Raw genomic sequence first — 19,811 nt, forward strand, 5'->3', positions numbered from 1 at the left:
TTACAGGGGCAATGGAAAATCAGATCGCGCATGAGAGAACTGTTAGTGGCCTCCCAGGGCGACAGTGAGAGGATGCCTGTGCAGGTTTTTGTTGCTTGTGGGAACGCGGTTTTAGTTGCAGTTGGCATTTCGCGCCAGTAAACACCAGCGCTGTTATGAGGGTAGGTCAGCGCAGTAGTGGTGTTGTCTGGCATCGTCGCTAGGAGCGCTGGTGGCAGCGCCGGCGCAGCGCCCGCTGCCTGCTGGCGGGTGCCGGGCAGTAGCAGTGCGATGGCGGCCGCCAGCATGGCGCCGCTGGACGCCGTGTTCCCGGCAGCGCCGTCGGCGCCGCCCCCGGCGCCGGTGCCGCACCTGCTTAACTGGGTCTACCTCACGTTAGCCGACCGCCAGCCGCCCCCAGAGCCGTCGGCGCCGCCGCCTCCGCCCCCGGTGCGTACAGCGCTCAGCCGCCGCGTGCCACACGGAAACAGTGCGGTTGGACTCGTTTCGATGAGCGCAACAGTTTGTGTCTAAATATATGAGTGTCTTCAGTGTCCTGTTCAGTTTTAGTAAAGCACACTGGTGGAAAATGGAAGGGAGGACCCTAAAGTAACTGTCCCACACAAAGGTGTTTCTTTCACATAATGGCTAGATGACATCGAGCACCAGAATCTTGTTTAGCCTTTCCCCAGCCCCCCTAGTTGCAATGCAGTCCTGCTATCGTGGTTGTAGTGACACATCATACTGGCAGACAGTGTTCCGTACTATTTCCACCTGTTATTGCAGCTGGCCAAAGGATGTTGTCAGCGTCAAGACTGGACCAGATGCTGTCCTGTAAACCCTCTACTGTGATTAGGTCTGATGACAGTGCCGCTCAGTCCTGACGAGGAACGTCTTTGAGAGAGGCTTCGGTGATACGACAAGTGTTAGCCCGTGCGGCTTTTAGAAGTTCCCAGTGTGTAGATAGTTTCACGCCATTTCGCGATATCTGCCGCGTGTTAAGATGGTGCCAATACATTTTGGCGCAGAGTGTACACCTGAAGGTGGCCAGAAGATGCTGCGTCGAAATAGCTTGGCAGCAAGCTACCGACATCTGTCAGCCTTCCAGAAATTTCGTGAAACAATGTGTGCACTGGCTTTGCCCCACGGAAGAGCACATTTCCCTGATGTTATAGGAACGTCAGCTAAACGGTCTGTATGATATTGTGGTAACGCCGTACTCAGTATTTCCTCAACAAACATCAGAGATCTAGCATCATTCCATAATATTTGCCTGCAGAACCCTATGTTAAGAATACGTTTGAACTGTATGCTGTGACTCGGCGCGCCTGATATCCAGAGCTGCCAGCGCTCGTCTTCATAAGTTAGTAAGCTGGAAACGGTTCCTTATGGCAAATTCCTACTGCAGTCAGCAGTGTCTGCTCATCAGAAACGGCAATCCTGGAAGTAATCTGTGTACCTGTGCCATCCGCAGCCAGTATGGCGAGGATGTGCAAAACCCAGCATCGGTATTAAGATACAGCAGACACATCATGTCCATCGTATATGCCATCTATTCCTCAGAGTCCTCTAGACTTACTCAGGCCCACAATACAAGCCTTAGGGAAAGTCAGGCAATTCAACCAACTAATGCCGATCTGGAACGTCTACACTGCTTACTAACTCATTAGTATGCCAGAAACAACAGACCATGTTTCAACAAGTCAAATGCAGTTGTTGCTAGCTCACCATTTTCCTCCTAATCCAAAAAATTTGGGATTCAATCCCCAATTGTTCCTAGGGTTTGTCAAACCACTTGTTGCTTCTTTCATCTCCGGCAACGACTTGTTAATGTGAAAAATGTCAAGCTACACCATGGTTCGAAGTCCACATTAAACTATAGGCCTCCTCTATAACTGGCTGGATAAGTTACTTCAAAGATCGGAGGAGGACAGGAGCATACCCCTAGTAAAAGAATCAATCCTAATGTAATCAACTTCGCGTTGAGGACAGCTTAATTTTTTTTTTAAATGTGGCACCCACTTCGTCCAGAGTAGTGCCCTTTGCACCACTGAGTTTATTGCCGTCTGCAAGAACCCTCTGTGTCACGCATTAATTTTCCTGTAGTTGCTTAATCCCATGTCTGATTCTATTCATTTATCCTTTCGTCGGCTACTGCATGTCCCTATTCAGTTACATGATTCAAAACTCATTACTTTTACATTTTATATCGAATCAAACACATATAATGCTAACATCATGTTCTGCAGGAAGAAGGCAGCCTGTTGATGACAACAACAATATGATTAGGCCTACGATGAAGCGGGAATTTTATGCTCACGAAAAAAAAGGGAAAAACGTTTGTTACAGTTGACTACAGAGTAGTCTGGAAATGGGGAAACAATGATGCAGTCAGAGTTATTAATCTTGTGGCTGAACTGTATCCATCGAAACTGATATCTTATTGTCAGTGGTTTAACCGATAAGTAAACACTTGTTCCTGAGTTTCGCCGGACGGTAAAAATGCGTAGCTCTTGCGCGGTTTTGTGGAAAACAACACGCATAAATTTTTTGGGCAGTGAAAGGAACTAATGCAGATGCGTGTCGCCACAAATGGGCTCGTATGTCGAAGGCGACCACCACTGTCTAAATAAATTTACAGCTTCAACCTTTGTGTCACACACTTTCCATCGGAGTTCAGGGACGAATCTGTGGTATATTGGTCGTCTACAGCCACCGGGATGATCGATTTTAGTCAGGGCTGTCGTGGGATAAAGATACGGTTTAAGGTCGGTAAATTGTCGCGCTTCAATACGCAGTTTCTTAGTAATGCGATCAGTATTAAACTTTCTGCTCAGATTTCTTATATAAATGTAGTTCGAAGTTTTGACCAGAGGACTAACACTCTCAGTGTAATATAGAATACAAAACTGGGTATCTGGTTAAGATATTGTGCTTGTTGTTCTGAGGTCCGGCGCGTTTGTAAGTACTTCTCGTGACAGACAGTCGCCCCTGAGTAGACTGGCCCGCCAAGCGTCATAGTAGAAGCTGTCCAGCAATCGCTGATGTCTCACGAGCTTTGCTTAAAATAATATTCACAGCCGATCGAACGTGGAGAGATATCTACAGTAGCGCGTGACGAATGGAAAATAATCTGAAACCGAGGTGGCAACATTTAGTCGAAAACTGCGGAATCTCCGCTTTTAATTCTCAATGACACATTTTATACGGGTTATATAAAGCAAGCTACGACTCCTCCTGAGGTAGGTCCGAATTCAAGCATTAATAACACTGCGCTAAATAGCTTCACCAAGACAGTTCTCTAATATTAGAAATTGGAAAGGTAAAACGGAAGAACAAGCCAAATTGATTAATATCCACGTGTACTTGATACACATTTCACAAAGTCTTAGTTTTCGTAGAACCTATATTTTTACCACCTCGAATGCTGATGTCGGACAAGCAGAGTGAAGGGAACCATTGCCAGAAGGTGGGCTTGGATCCAGAACATGCCGTCTAAATTACGGGCCTGCTGTCCTCTTCTAGGTTTCTTGTGATTTTGCCAGGTCTCTACCATTGAGTTCCAAGGTGGTTCATCCATATTGTTATAGAGCTCCAATTTAATCACACGAAGCGATACCGGAGCCTTATCGTGGGAAATTTCGGAATCATAACTATACTGCGACACACAATTAAACGATCACTTTTTCGAAACCCCATAACTGTCTCCCCTTACGAAACGTACGTTTGAAATTTGTGTTAAAAGTGTCTACACTATACCTCTGTAAGGATGCAAAAGTGTGGCGCCTTGCGACATCACTTTCGAGCACAGAGGTGCTTCAAACAGCAAGGTGTCGACACATGCGATAAAAACGCCAGAGCTCAGAAGTTCGTGTGACATACAACACGGGTTAAAGATGTCACATTGGCACCAAATTTCGCAACAATTCTGTCCAACGCCACCGTGGCATTGTCATACTATGGGAAGGTCGTCACAGGCCCCAGCCCCACATTTCACCCCTTCTTTTGAAGCGTCTGCTACGGATGTCGGAACCGCGATGCCGATCACTGAAAGCGAAAACATTTCAGATACACATGTGACGAAGCCCTGGTCACTTGCAGATAGGCAACCCCTTCGACATCTCTCCGATTCCGGATGGCGTACTAGCAGCCGCAAGAGCAGGAGTACGGCCTGCCTGCAGGCGCCTAGAACCCTCGTCGTGGGTTCTGTGTGTACAGGTACATTTTTAGGGTGCTCAAGAAAGATGGGCGGGTAGCATCGAGAATAAAGCCGAACTGCGGGGATCTTAAGGGACCCTTTGCCATTGCAGTCACACTCTACCACGATCACACCGCAAGATGGCGCGAAATAGGAGGGCTGAAAAGCAGAAACACCATTTGCTGCTTTGGATCACATTCAGATCTCATCGAATGGTTTTGAACATTCCCTAGTGGTTCCACCCTGTACACCAGAGCACAATTTGCGGTATCGCTGCACTCCAAAGGGGTGCGATAATATTCAGTGGGGTTGCTGGCCCATGATGTTCTTAGAGTACAGCGGAATAGATAAGAGGTGTCAACAGCGCTAAAGGCCGTCAAGTAAGTCGTCCTGTTGCTCATGGCTGTGCGCACTGTCTTTCTCGAGTGCGAAATGTGTGGGAATAAACCCTCCCCCACTCCCTGAGGGAAGGGTGGACTTCATTGACGCCCTTTATGCCACTCCCTAAGGCCTTTTAGTGCCCATTATTAGCGGTGGTGTGTCTGAAATGTTTTCTTCAGCCACCCACAAGAAAACTGCGTGTTTTCAAAGCTGGGAGTGCGGGTCCGAACTTCAGCGCAGAGCTGTCAAAAGAAGGGATGAAATACGAGTAAAAAGGGATGCGACGACATTCTCATTGTGTGACACGTCCATGGTGTCGTTGAGCAGCACTGTAGTGAATTTTTGTGCCAATTTGACAGTACTAACCAACGTTACACCTCGCATGAACTTCTGAGCTCTCACCTTTTCTCTTATGTGGCGACACCTTACTGTGCGAAGCGTCGCCGAGGCCGAAGGTGACGTCGTAGAACGCCACATTTTCGGCCCATTTCTCTTACGGGTAGCCAAGAAAAATATTTCAGAGGCAATGCCATTCAGGATGCACACCATTACAGGGGATGGGTGTCTGCAATTTACAGACAAATTTCAAACTTATACGTCGCAACGGGAGGGAATTACAGGGTTTGGAAAAAGTGATCCTTCATTTGTGTTGTGAAGTGTGGACTGAGGTGACAGTTCCATGGGATGCCTCCCTAATACCTTGTCAGACTTCCTTCTGCTGGCGTAGTGCAGCATGTCGACGTCGCATGGACTCAACATGCCGCTGGAAGTGCCGTGGAGAAATATCGAGCCATGCTGCCACACTGAAATCCATTATCGCGAAACTGTTGGCGGTACAGGATTTTGTGAACGCACTGACCTCTCAATTATGTCCCATAAATGTTCGATAAGAATCATGTCGGGCGATATGGGTGGCCAAATAATTCGCTCGAACTGGCTAGAAAGTTCTTCAAACCAACAGCGAGCTATTGTGGCCTGGTGACATATCGTATTGTCATCCACAAAAGTTCCACCGTAGTTGAAAATAGTCTCCAAGTAGCCGAACATAGCGATTTCCAGTCAACGATCTGTTCATTTGGACCAGAGGACCCAGTCCATTCCATGCAAACACAGACCACATCATTACTGAGCTACGACCAGCTTGCACAGTGCGTTGTTGACAACTTGGGTCCATGGCTCCGTTGGACCTGCGTCACACTCGAAATCTACCATCGGCTCTTACCAACTGAAATCGGGACTCGTCTGACCAGGCCACGGTTTTACATCGCCTACGGTCCAATCTATATGGTCACGAGCTAGGAGAGTCGCTGCAGGCGATGTCGTGCTGTTAGCAGAGGCACTCCTATCGGTCGTCTGTTGCCATAGCCCATTAACGCCAGATTTCGCCGTACTGTCCTAAAGAATACTTTCATCGTATGTTCCACTTTGATCTCTGTGTTTATTTCACGCAGTGTTGCTTGTCTGTCAGCACTGACAACACTACGCAAACGCCGCTGCTCTCGGTCGTTAAGTGACGGCTGTCGGCCACTGCGTTGTCCGTGGTGAGAGGTAATGCATGAAATATGGTATTCTCGTTGCGCTCTTGACAGCATCGATCACAGAATATTGAATTCCCTAACGATTTCCGAAGTGGACTGTCCCATGAGTCTACCTCCAACTACCATTCTACGTACAAAAAACTGTTAATTCCCGTCGTGTGGCCATAATCGCATCGGAAACCTTTTCACATGAATCATGGGGGTACAAATGACAGCTCCGCCATACGCTGCCCTTTTATACCTATGACTACCGTCGTCTGTATATGTGAACATCGCTATCCCATGACTTCTATTACCTCAGCGTATGTTCAATAATATCAATATAGCGCTGCTCATTAAAATTGCGACAACAATCAGCAAACCAACTGTACTAGGCGCTAGTATATGGGAGTTCATTAGCACTTCAGTAGAACCGCACAAGGCAGCCAAGAGAACCGTCATCTAGATTCTGTATCAAAGCAAAGATTATGAATCCGTTTTCTCGTTCATAAATCGCATTTAAGTTGCGGTTATTTGCGAAGAAATCGTATAATACCTCGTTGAGAAGGTAAGCGTTTGCCAAAATATGTCGAAATTAGACACCGGCAAGATTGTGGCCTATCGGAGAGTGCAGTTTGTCAATATATGTATAATAAGGGGAGTTGTCAAGGGCTCTGAGCACTATGGGACTTAACATCTATGGTCATCAGTCCCCTAGAACTTAGAACTACTTAAACCTAACTAACCTAAGGACAGCACACAACAACCAGCCATCACGAGGCAGAGAAAATCCCTGACCCCGCCGGGAATCTAACCCGGGAACCCGGGCGTGGGAAGCGAGAACGCTACCGCACGACCACGAGATGCGGGCGGGAGTTGTCAAACGTCAGAACTTGAAGCCGACATCCGCCATGTTAATAGCCCCAAACATTAGCATCTGGTGCAAGCGCTTTAATAAAAAATGCCAGCTTGCGACATTTGCTGGTACATTAATCATTCTCATTATAGTCCAAAGCTCAAAGGAATCACGTTTCATTCGTAAGTCTACGCACTGAAGTGATATTTTCTTTTATATACATGAATTTTGGTTGTGCTGTTAACTTTTACTTTAGTTGTTTTATTTCTGCCATTTGACTTAAAATTTGCTATCAGTCCAACTCGAAAAACTCTCTAGGTGAAGTATTTCAGAAGGAAAGCCGGGAAGTGACCAAACAATAACACAACGTTCTCAGCATTTGTGGGAAGAGAACAAAGACTGAACATCAGTTTCGTCGGTCCATGCTAAGGAAAATGCTCGATTACGAAAGCAGCTTTTTCACATCACATACTTCTCTTTTTAGTTATTCGGAACGTATAATAACAAAGTTACATCAATGAGGTGAAATGCGTCGCATTATTGGATCAGATATGCATTTAAGACGAGAAAATGTCTGAAAATGCATTTCTGACGCTCTGTTATTCCGAAAGCAGTATAACATTTCCTATTTAAATAACTGTAGCGTGCACACGACGAAAATTAAGGACAAAAAGCAATCGCAAACAGTGGTCTGCTAACGTTTTGGGGTTACTGATATGGTGGTGTCGGGTTCTAAACAACGTACAGCTTACGTATGTAGTGCCGTCACCCTTAATTATACCTCCATCAGTGTATCGTTTCGCGATGTTCCTGCTCGCGTTGGTGGGAATCTCACCGCTGTCTCACGAATGTGAAATCGATGAGTTAAGGTAAGCCATACCCAACGTCATGTAAAATCTCAAGGCCCATGCGAATACTGTCCGAGAGGATATACGTATTACTGGATGTCAGGTTCGATTGATATGCAAACAAATATTTTTTCTATAAACCCAAATAAGTTTCAGCACCTTTGTGGCACCGTCAGATGGATATTCTTTATTTAGTTCCGTAATGTATAAACGTGTTTTAAGTAACAACGATTCTAACGAAATTAGATCTGAAAATTTTTTTCTGCTGTTGTCATTGCCTTAGTTTTTCTACTTTATTTGGGCCCCTTTGTACACTATTGGAGTTTGGTAGCTTGTCATCTGTAATTAAATTATGATAATGTGAGTTTGAGATGTTCCGTCGTCCGCAAAGGATCGTTGAGTCGCGTTACGTAGTTTGAGTCAGGAAGTGGGCTTATTAGCAGCAAGGGAAGTTTCCACCTGGACGGTGCGACGATGTTAAGAAAGTCACGGGCTGTCAGCACAGCGACCGTTGTTGTTGTTTCCCTTGGCGACGCGGCGACCTTAGCTGTGGTGCGCCCAGCGCCAACGCTAGTTATAGTAATGCTGTGATTCCTAGCCTGAGGGTAATTAGGCCTTGAGGGGTAAAATGAAATTTTCTAAGGGGTGACAACAAAGAGTTCGATAGTGTTTCGAGCCGGCCGCGGTGGTCTAGCGGTTCTAGGCGCGCAGTCCGAAACCGCGCGAATGCTACGGTCGAAAGTTCGAATCCTGCCTCGGGCATGGATGTGTGTGATGTCCTTAGGTTAGTTAGGTTTAAGTAGTTCTAAGTTCTAGGGGACTGATGACCACAGATGTTAAGTCCCATAGTGCTCAGAGCCATTTTTGATAGTGTTTCGATAACGAAAATGGCGCCCGTACGGGAAGGGAATAGCGACTGGCGTACGGGAGGATGCCGTCATTGAGTGACTGTAGGAGGATACAAGATGACTTAGACAAAATCCTAGTGTGTGTTGTGAATGGCAGCTAGCTCTAAATGTACAAAAATTTAAGTTAATGCCGACGAGTGGGAGAAAAAAACCCCGTAATGTTTGAATAAAGCATTAGTAATGTGCTACTTACACAGTCAGGTCCATTAGTCGATTAAATACCTAGGCGTAACGTTGCAAAACAATATGAAATGGAATGAGCAAGTCAGAATTGTAGCAGGGAAGGCAAATGATCGACTTCGGCTTATTGGGAGAATTTCAGGAAAGTGTGGTTCATCTGTAAAGGACACCGCATTTAGGACACTAGTGCTACCAATTCTTGACTATTGTTCGAGTGTTTAGGATCCGCTACAGGTTGAATTAAAGGAAGTCATCGAAGCAATACAGAGGCGGGCTGTTATATTTATTACCGGTAGGATCGAACAACACGCAAGTATTACGGAGATGCTTCGGGAACTCAAATGGGAATCGCTGGGGGAGAGCAACGTTCTTTCCGAGGAGCACTGCTGAGAAAATCTAGAGAACCGGCATTTGAGGCTAACTGCAGAACGATTCTACTGCCGCCGACGTACATTTTACTTAAGATGAGGTTAGAGATTTTAGGGGTTGTGCAGAGGCACATAGATAGCCGTTTTTCCCTCATTCTGTTTGCGAGTAGAACAGGAAAGGAAATAGCTAATATTGGGAGACGGTACCCACTGCCACACACTGTACGGTAGCTTGCTGAGTATGTGTGCAGATGTAAGTGTACATCATTTTCTTGAAAGGAAAACGTCTGATTACACTGTATTTTTTCCTTTCCCTGAGAGCTAGGGCGATGCCCCACCCTCCCCTTCCCCTCCCCCTTCTCCCAAATATGGGCACCATTGGTCACGAAACAAAATTATTATTTAAACAGTTCATTACTATCACTATTTATTAAGACCTCAGTACTAATGACATAAGTCACCAATAATTACATTCTTTTTCAATTACAAACATTAACTCGTGATACAGTGAGGTGGAGGTCGCATCTTGTGAAATGAACGTGTGGCCTTCTTCGCACTCACATAGTCAACGCATCACTTACATACTTTGTACCATGCATCTGGCACAGTAAAACTGAGAGACAGACATCACACGTGCTTGAATATTTTATGAAAATGCATTCTCCGGATTGTAGGCATTTCCTGCAGCGGGCCAGGAATTGCTTCATAATAGGCTTCGGAACAGATAAACGAACTAATTGACAGCGCAACACAACGTAACTATGTAATGGCTACTAAAATGCTGTAGGGTCTACAATGAATTATTATTATTATTATTATTGTTTTTGTTGTTGGTGGTGATAGTGGCAGTGGTCAGACGCAAAGCGTTGGCAACTTTCCAATTTCTGGCAGTTCAGAAGTGATGTGTCCAGCAATCAAGTGATTTACACCCTAAGCATAGTGTACAGATTGAAGCTTGGTTGATTTTAAATGAGGTGCACGGTGCGGGTGAAGCAAGTGTCGCTAGGGAGAAGAGTGGTACAAAGAAATCATGTTTTGCAGCGAATGCCTACCCTCAATATCTATTTCTTTTCTGAGAAGGAGTTGTAGGAAGCACTCATGATGCACTCACAGAAATCCTTCAACAGCCTACTAAAGAAAGAGCGTTGCAAATACTCAGAACTTACTGCCTTATTCACTCATTATTTCGTGGTTTAAAAAAAACACTTTCAAAATCTAAATATCTGTCCTCTCTCGTCGTTTTAAAAATAAAAGCGTTCAAAGAAAATTCTGTTTCATTCTAAAGTTTAGTTAGGAGGAGATTAGTGTTTAACGTCCCGTCGACAACGAGGTCATTAGAGACGGAGCGCAAGCTCGGGTGAGGGAAGGATGGGGAAGGAAATCGGCCGTGCCCTATCAAAGGAACCATCCCGGCATTTGCCTGAAGCGATTTAGGGAAATCACGGAAAACCTAAATCAGGATGGCCGGAGACGAGATTGAACCGTCGTCCTCCCGAATGCGAGTCCAGTGTGCTAACCACTGCGCCACCTCACTCGGTTGTTTAGTTAGGCATAAATATTTCTGACGGGGAGTGGGGAGGGGTAGTAGCTAATATCTGACTACATACCGGAGAATAGTCTCATGAAGGTTGCAAATCACTGCAGTAATGGCACCAATTCGTCTTTTCAGACGAGTCCTGGTTTTGTATAAAGTATTACGATGGGCCCCCTGCGACGGCTCCGAGGAGCCGGAACGTTGCCAGATTGCATTCATCATTGCCATATGGATGTGACGCTGTGAGGTTCCATTGGATAAACAACACGGTCATCTTCAGTTCATGTAGCCCGTAAGTTCGATAAATTTTCGACGTGACTGTTCCATCTTCGAGGTTTCAACCAGATAGCTCTAAACCGCAAGTTACTCGTGCCGTCTTGACCTACCTCGATACACAGGGTGTACTATTATTGGCACAGTAAGCAGGTTTTCCAGATATCTCACCGGCTGAAAACATCTGGTCACGAGTTGTCGAGAGAGGGCAGGCCATCTCTAACCGCCCACTAACCACGATCGATGAGCTGTAGCACAGGGGTGAAGCAGCAAGGAACAACGCTCTCGTATCTGTCATTTTAGCTCAGTTCGACTCGATGCCCAGCCGGGTTAGAGCTATCGTTGCTGCTAGATGTGTGTATTTGCTGTTGCACCCTAGATATCTCCAAATTACGTACAAATTTCATCATGTATTCTCCCTAGTATGCTGTATGTGCACAATAAATCAGAAGTCGTTAGCACCTATTTCTCCGTGTGTTGCAGTTTCAGAGGGAAGCAGTGTAGTTACAAAAAGCACCTGTAGACCAGTATATCCCAGTGCAGGAGCAGAAGAGCGTTTGGCGCCATAATAGGTAACACATCTCCAGTTGTCGTTTGGCAGGAATAACTAATTTTAAAAATTTACAGGGTGACCCAGAAGTCTGTTTATATTTGAAAATGCACTAATTGAGAGCATAGTATAGGTAAAGAGATAAAATTTGACACACATGCCCGATATGACATGAGGTTTTATTGAAACCAAAAAACGAGTGCAAAAACTGGCCAACAGACGGCACTGGACAGCAACACTTCAGTGACGCCGCATGAGACCACCCACAACCACAGAATTCAGCTACCGAAAATCATAGAACTGTCGTCGTAACACCATTGTATGTCGAAAAGCCGCGACGTAGTGTGGAGTTAGCACATCAGTCGTAATCGAATCCTTTTTCTTCGAGTATATGAGGGGTGCTGATTTTAAAATTGTCAGCGGGACAGGTGTGAGGTACGCCGATATATTACAGAATCGCACCATCCCTTGCTTGGCTGATAAACACCTGCTGGAAGATACGACTTTTATGCAGGATGGCGCTCTGTCTCATATTGCTATATCCAATTTGCACAAATTGATTGGTGAGGATTGCGTGCTGAGCAGCTACTTCCCTCATTCTTGGCATCCCATTTGCTCAGACCTCAATCCTTGTGATTATTGGTTGTGGAGTTACTTAAAGTCGAAAGTCTATCGCGATCGTCCGACCTTATTAGGGGTGCTAAAAGACAATATCCGATGGAAATTTCTCATCATCCCTATTGATTTTCTGTGCTGTCCACAAGGTTGCCCCTCGACTACATGTATTGTTGATGAATGACGGCCAACATATATTGAACATTTGTTATAAGAACTTTGTCTTTGCTAAAAATCAGTTATTATGCTAATTATTACTTTTCTATCATATGACGCGCCATCTGTCGGTCATTTTGTGCACTTCTTTGTTCCATTTCAAGTATGTGTGTAAATTTTTACCTCTCTACCTACATCATTCCATGAAGTATTGAATTTTCAAATGTTGACGGAATTTTCGGTCACCATGACCTTCAGCACCTACTTTTAAAGCCTGGTTCTATGTGTAACTCTCATAATGAATTATTCCTTTGGCGAGAGTCAATAATGACTCCTCTATACATGTTAACTTAATCATAACGAACACATACTTCACATGCGTCAAAATACTGCCTTTCTGTTAACGTAATCTGTTTATACTGGCAAATAAGCACTGAACGCTGCTTGAACAGCAGGGTCGATAGGAATGGAGAAGTAGGTTAATATTCGTAGGAATGAGGGAAATTCTTCTGAGTTGTTTCGATAAGAACTTATCATAGCTTTCGTTCACCTCTTGTCGCATTGAGCTGTAAAAATATAATACTTTTTGCACTGAGCTGGTAAGAAAAATGTTTCTTCCAACAAAATACATATTACCGTGTAATTACCAAGTAGATTAAATTAGAGAAATTCAGAATACAGGGGGTTATCGACAATTTTTCTCCCCACGTTCAGTCAAGTGAATCGTGTAGTAAGCGAAAAGCGGAGGCGAGAGGGGTTTTGGGAGGATGATGATTTAAATACAGTCGCAGAACTTTAATCTGGATTGCAAATGCAGTTATCTACCGTATTTAACATAGCCTACTGCCCGTATACCGAAGACAAACTCTAAAGCTCGTGTTTTAATGGTTTTTATCACTACCTTTGAACTGGAAGGGTCACTCGGCCTATCGGTAGTCAGATTATGCAACCTAAACTTTAGACAGTCCACAGTGTGAAGGGAGAGTGATGATGATGATGTCCTATACTCCGAGGAGCGTAGGGGACAATGCGGGAAACCCGCACCGCCGTACTAGGCAAGGTCTTAGCTGAGGTGGTTTGCCATTGCCTTCCTCCGACCGGAGTGAGAGTACAATACACAATTTCACAGTCGTGCATTCGTTAAATTAACGCATTATATAGCTCGCAGTCTTGTCAGTCATTGTACGGAACTTATCTCTTAAATCGGCGACGTCAGTTACTATAACAACAAAATACGATCACTGTGCCTGTATGACAATGTGAACACATTAGCTATCAACATCATTTGTACTTTCAATCCATACAAAGAATGGCGCTTATGATAGCTAAAAAGAAAGTAATGACGTTAGTACACCTGCAGCGTTTCCTGATTATACACAGCTTGAAAGCGTAGAAGGAATCTCTGCCGACTACCTTGCAGACTTTGTTCAGGAATTTAAAGCGAGTATTCTGACGTCAGGATCGCACTGTCTCTAATGATGCAAAAAGGTCTGGTGGATAATAATAGTTGGATCCTAGTTTAATTGTAGAACATAATCAGTCCCGCTTCACCTCTTGATGTTCAGTGCCCATCTAGAATGGTACAACTACCCACCTAGTAACTTGCTGGCGATATGGGGACCGGGGCATTTAATACAGCACATTCACTCTCAAAGTACTCTATCACTAGTCTAGTCTTTCTGTGTGGAACATATTCCTGCTGAGAAATTCCACATAAGCTTGGAATGGATTCAAGTGATCAGAAATAATTTTGACGTAGTTCTCCGTTTTTATAATGGTTTATGCAACAGGTAACAGACCAGTCACATAATTTTACTGACTGAATCGTTCTGTTTATCTTTCGAGCAGTCAATCCCCTGACGCGACTACTGAAGTAAAATAATGTCAGAGGAAGTGTGATGCATATCACTCATTCACACTGTTACATGGGCCTGCCGCAGCCACTGAAGTGGTAGCTGGCAGCGTCTTTAGGTTAACAGCTTCGCAAGTACGGTACAATGAATGTTATGCTTCGAAATACCGTCGTATTGTACTCGGTTTGTTGGAAGACTGCCAGCTATTCTGCTTCAGAGCTTGCGGTGTATACATTCTGAGATAAGACGTGGACTCGCAAACGCCTTGTGTACTAGCAACTTAATCGGTGTTCGGCCGTGGATAAATGTTAAATAACGCTGTTGCGTGAAGACCGTTCTAAGACACTTATTCGCAGTGATTAGACTGTCACAGTCTGCACCTCTTAAATAATTTTGAATCTGCTCTCTGCCTTTGCCACCCATAGATTCTAATAATTTTTTCTGTGTCTTCAGCTTCTGTTACAGATAGCGAACCCTCCAACTGACATTAACGAACTGATCCTTAAGGCAGCTATTTAATGAAAATGTCCCAACTGATTAAGCGCTTCTATAAGAAATCTACCATTCTTTCACCTAAGCAGATACTGTTACTTATATTTCCGTTCTCTACACATATTTTCCTTTGAAGCATTTGTTCACAATTCAAACCAAGGACATCAGTTCGTAGATTGTTGCGCATGCATCCGTAGCCTGGGAATTATATCAGTACGAAAAGGTAACTGCAAAAGAGAGAGTCCGTTGACAGCCCACGTGATGTCTTTCACTAAACGTTCGGTTAAAATGTCTGACAAATGAGCCAGCCGAGAATGGACGTATGGCAAGCACTAGATACTGGATAGGTACATAGCAGTGTGATCTGCTAAATGTACGAATTGGAAGTGGCATGATATGACAATTGCATAAAGAATAAAGGGTTGCATTTATGCTACCTGGTAGACAACGAGGGATAGTGAACTTTCTCGATCGTCATTCTGTGTGGTGTTTATCTGTGTTTCATGTCAACATTGTCTATGTTCTCATTTACGTCAAGTCTATATTTGAAATATTTTCTATTGTGTTCGTTAGTTGTCCCTCTTTGGCTTTAGAGCTTATTATTGTGTAATCGATTTAAAAAGACATTTTTCCTTGTTTATTTCATCTATGGACTCTGATGCCCCTTCCGTCTAACGCTCTGAAACCAAAACTGTCATCGCCCTGCAGTTGTAAAGATTTCCTTACTTCACGTGCATTGGTATCTTTCTTTAGGAAAGTGTCACAGTTGTATGAGAAATGCAGCAGTCTGAAAATTAGGTGAATGCGACGACTGTGTATAGACTGTAGTGTCCTGTTTTTATTTTTAACACTTTGCCGTCCGCACGTCTCGTAGAAATTTATTCGCTTGGCGCCGGCAGCAATAAGTCGGATTACTTGGCTTGTCGCCGGCCGCTTGTCATCTTTCCGTTGATGACAAGCTTCAAACACATTGACTTTTGTGCAGTTTCATTTTCAGGAAATCCTCTATTTTCCCGTATCGTTCCGCAAACTTGAATTTTCTTTTCAATTAACTTCTCTGCAAGTTCTACACTGTTATAATAACTATCCATGCAGAAGTGATGCCACATTCCATCAGAAGGTGTCAATAGTTCCATCACTGTTTTTGCTAAAGGCTGTCCAGCGCCGGAATATATCATGAATGAGGAAATGTAACCCGTACTCGAATCACACAGTATCCGAATGAATATGCCGTATTTCGTAATTTTCGACGGATTGTAAACTTTCGCCGGCCGGAGTGGCCGTGCGGTTCTAGGCGCTACAGCCTGGAGCCGAGCTGCCGCTACGGTCGCAGGTTCGAATCCTGCCTCGGGCATGGATGTGTGTGATGTCCTTAGGTTAGTTAGGTTTAATTAGTTCTAAGTTCTAGGCGACTGATGACCTCAGAAGTTAAGTCGCATAGTGCACAGAGCCATTTTGTAAACTTTCAAATTTAACCGTCCACGCCACGGTATCATTCCTTCATCAGTTGAGATGTTTTGACATACATTAAACGTTTCTTCAAACTTTTTGGAAAAATAATCAGTTACGAATTGCACTTTGACAAGCCGGTCGGTATTATCCAGTTTATTGTTGCTGTCGGAAAAATGTAAAAATGATAATATTTGTCTGAATCGGTTGCGGGACATCCTTTAGCGAAATATCGGTGTGTCTATCAATGGATTCGTTGACCACTAATCATTGATCCTTGCTTTTCTTACAATTCTCATAAGGATAGCAAGCCCAAACCATTTTCTAAGCTCGAGTCCCGTAACGTCGACAGATTTGGCATTTTCTTAATCCAGTTTCCTTCTATTGCAATTTTGACTGTAGTACTTTTTGGTTCCGTTGCTAATATATTCAAATAGATCGTTACCAATATATAACTAAGATATCGTCGATGCTCTGTGTATCTTTGGGAAACATGTTTGGACCCGGGGATCCTTCAAATTTATTATTGGTCCTCGGTAAATCAAAGTCTGGCCACAGTGCACTGTCTTCTTCATCTGATTCAGCCGAATCCGTTGGCAACCGTAACGTTCGCCGGATTCTTGTTGGACGTATTTCACTATCTTCCTACGATTCTGCTTCACTTTCAATTTTTTTGTGTGCAATGTCTTCTTCCCAATCGGCCAACTCGTCCGGAACGTCAGACAAGACGTCCGAGCATTCATCGTAAATAATCCTGTTGTCTCTTTCGTCCACCATGATGAAAGGGCACAAGTACTTACAAAAACAAAACACTTGTTCACGTGTGTAACTTATTGTTACCTAAAAAAAACACCAACAGAACGCAAAGGATACTAACGTGCTGTCGCCGGTCACTGCACGATACTATGCTCACGACACCACTGTGGTGTCGCCGGCCACTAAGCGATACTGTGCAGACGACACCAATGTGGTGTCGCCGGCCACTAAGCGATACTGTGCAGACGACACCACTGTGGTGTCGCCGGCCACTAAGCGATACTGTGCAGACGACACCAATGTGGTGTCGCCGGCCACTAAGCGATACTGTGCAGACGACACCAATGTGGTGTCGCCGGCCGTTGACCGCTATTTCGCGCACGACACCACTGTGGTGTCGCCGGACGGCATAGTGTTAATAACCTGAGGGTAGAACTTGTTGCCGAAAGACAGCCTACACCAAGAGGGCCTCCGAACTTATCACCACCATACGATGCTAACTGCGCCAAGTGCCTTCAATCCGTGAAAGGGTACAGGGAGGTTCGAATTTTAACCGAGGACTCTGGTGCATGGTCTGGTGATCAGGAGCTGAGTACCAGCATCTCTTCTCGTCAGTTGGCCAAGTTCTGTAGGTGAATCTGCTGGGCTTGTAACCTTCTACCATCTAGTCTAGTGCTGTCACACTTGTCTGTCTTAGCGACGTAGACTATGCAAGCGGGCAACAATTGCTAATTATAAATGTCAGCCCTTGACGCGCCATTTCTCGAAGGCTCCTGGCGGGTCTCTGGCAGCGACGCCTCGTCACGTTCCATTTCACACTCGGCGGGGTAGTGAGGACCAGTGGCTGGAGACTGGCTGCGGGCGCGTGCGCCGCTGTCGCTGGCTTTTTCCGCAGGCAGCGGGGCCTAGCGCTTCAGCAGGGGTCCTGGCCCCAACACCAACATCCTGTGTGGCGGGCTTCCTGTCCCAGCGAGCCAGGCGCTCACAGGCGCGCCGCTGCAAACCCGAACCCCTGCCCCCTTCACTCCTCACCAGTGTTCCACAGAGTATTGGAGCGACAGAGCACTTCTTGTTAATCACAGATGGAGGGTGAGACGAATAATTGTTTGGTTAGTCTAACCTGCGCCCTTGTTTTCTACAACTTTTACCGTTATCCAATACAATAAATACTTCTTCTTCTGCACTTCAAGTACACTACTGGCCATTAAAATTGCTAAACCGAGAAGAAATGCAGATGGATATTCATTGGACAAATATATTATACTAGAACTGACATGTGATTACATTTTCACGCAATTTGGGTGCCTAGATCCTGAGAAATCAGTACCCAGAACAACCACCTCTGGCTATAATAACGGCCTTGATTCGCCTGGGCATTGGGTCAAACAGAGCTTGTATGGCGTGTACAGGTACAGCTGCCCTTGCAGCTTCAACACGATACCACAGTTCATCAAGAGTAGGGACTGGCGTATTGTGACGAGCCAGTTGCTCGGCCAACATTGACCAGACGTTTTCAATTGGTGAGAGCTCTGGAGAATGTGCTGGCCAGGGCAGCAGTCGAACGTTTTCTGTATCCAGAAAGTCCCGTACAGGACCTGCAACATGTGGTCGTGCATTATCCTGCTGAAATGTAGGGTTTCACAGGGATCGAATGATGGGTAGAGCCACGGGTCGTAACACATCTGAAATGTAACGTCCACTGTTCAAAGTGCCGTCAATGCGAACAAGAGGGACCGAGACGTGTAACCAATGGCACCCCATACCATCATGCCGGGTGGTACGCCAGTATGGCGATGACGAATACACGCTTCCAGGGTGCGTTCACCGAGATGTCGCCAAACACGGATGCGACCATCACGATGCTGTAAACAGAACCTGGATTCATACGAAAAAATGACATTTTGCCATTCGTGCACCCAGGTTTGTCGTCGAGTACACCAGCGCAGGCGCTCCTGTCTGTGATGCAGCGTCAAGGGTAACCGCAGCCATGGTCTCCGAGCTGATAGTCCATGCTGCTGCAAACGTCGTCGAACTGTTCGTGCAGATGGTTGTCTTGCAAACGTCCCCATCTGTTGACTCAGGGATCGAGACGTGTCTGCACGATCCGTTACAGCCATGCGGATAAGATGCCTGTCATCTCACCTGCTATTGATACGAGGCCGTTGGATTCCAGCACGACGTTCCGTATTACCCTCCTGAACCCACCGATTCCATATTCTGCTAACAGTCATTGGATCTCGACCAACGCGAGCAGCAATGTCGCGATACGAAAAAATCGCGATAGGCTACAATCCGACCTTTATCAAAGTCGGAAACGTGATGGTTCGCATTTCTCCTCCTTATACGAGGCATCACAACAACGTTTCACCAGGCAACGCCGGTCAACTGCTGTTTGTGTACGAGGAATCGGTTGGAAACTTTCCTCATGTCAGCACGTTGTAGGTGTCGCCACTAGCGCCAACCTTGTGTGAATGCTCTGAATAGCTATTCATTTGCATATCACAGCTTCTTCTTCCCGTCGGTTAAATTTCGCGTCTGTGGCTCGTCCTCTTCGTGTGTAGCAGTTTTAATGGCAAAATAACACATCGCAGTTGTTTTGAATCTGTCGCTAGGTGCGGTATAGTTTTATGGAGAAATTCAAACAGCGTATCTCGAATACTGAAGTTGCAGTAGAAAATTGAAGGATATGTGACGTGTACTGAATAACAAAAAGAATCTTGTCGCCCAATATTTCGGAAATTATAGATCGTAAGTGTTCCCTCCGCATATGATTACGAAATTACAATATTCCTGCACAGCATACAAATGTTATATGGGGAGAATCATTTTAGTCATACTCACAGCATGACACACAAACAGATTTGTGTGCTACCAGTATACCAATTTAAATTAAACGTA

The 19,811-nt window shown here is 45.1% G+C and overlaps 1 protein-coding gene across 1 annotated transcript in view; it reads left to right on the forward strand.

Moving 5' to 3' along the window:
• The first annotated feature begins 278 nt into the window (after nucleotides 1–278).
• Nucleotides 279–19,811, forward strand: part of LOC126162641 (zinc finger CCHC domain-containing protein 24-like) — a 177,104-nt gene continuing 157,571 nt past the window's right edge. The window contains exon 1 of the mRNA XM_049919275.1: nucleotides 279–429. Within this exon, the coding sequence (XP_049775232.1) occupies nucleotides 286–429 (144 nt within the window). The 5' untranslated portion in view covers nucleotides 279–285. The remainder of the gene's footprint in view (nucleotides 430–19,811) is intronic.

The sequence above is a fragment of the Schistocerca cancellata genome, chromosome 2 (genome assembly GCF_023864275.1).
Source record: "Schistocerca cancellata isolate TAMUIC-IGC-003103 chromosome 2, iqSchCanc2.1, whole genome shotgun sequence".
NCBI classification, from domain to species: Eukaryota; Metazoa; Arthropoda; class Insecta; order Orthoptera; family Acrididae; genus Schistocerca; species Schistocerca cancellata.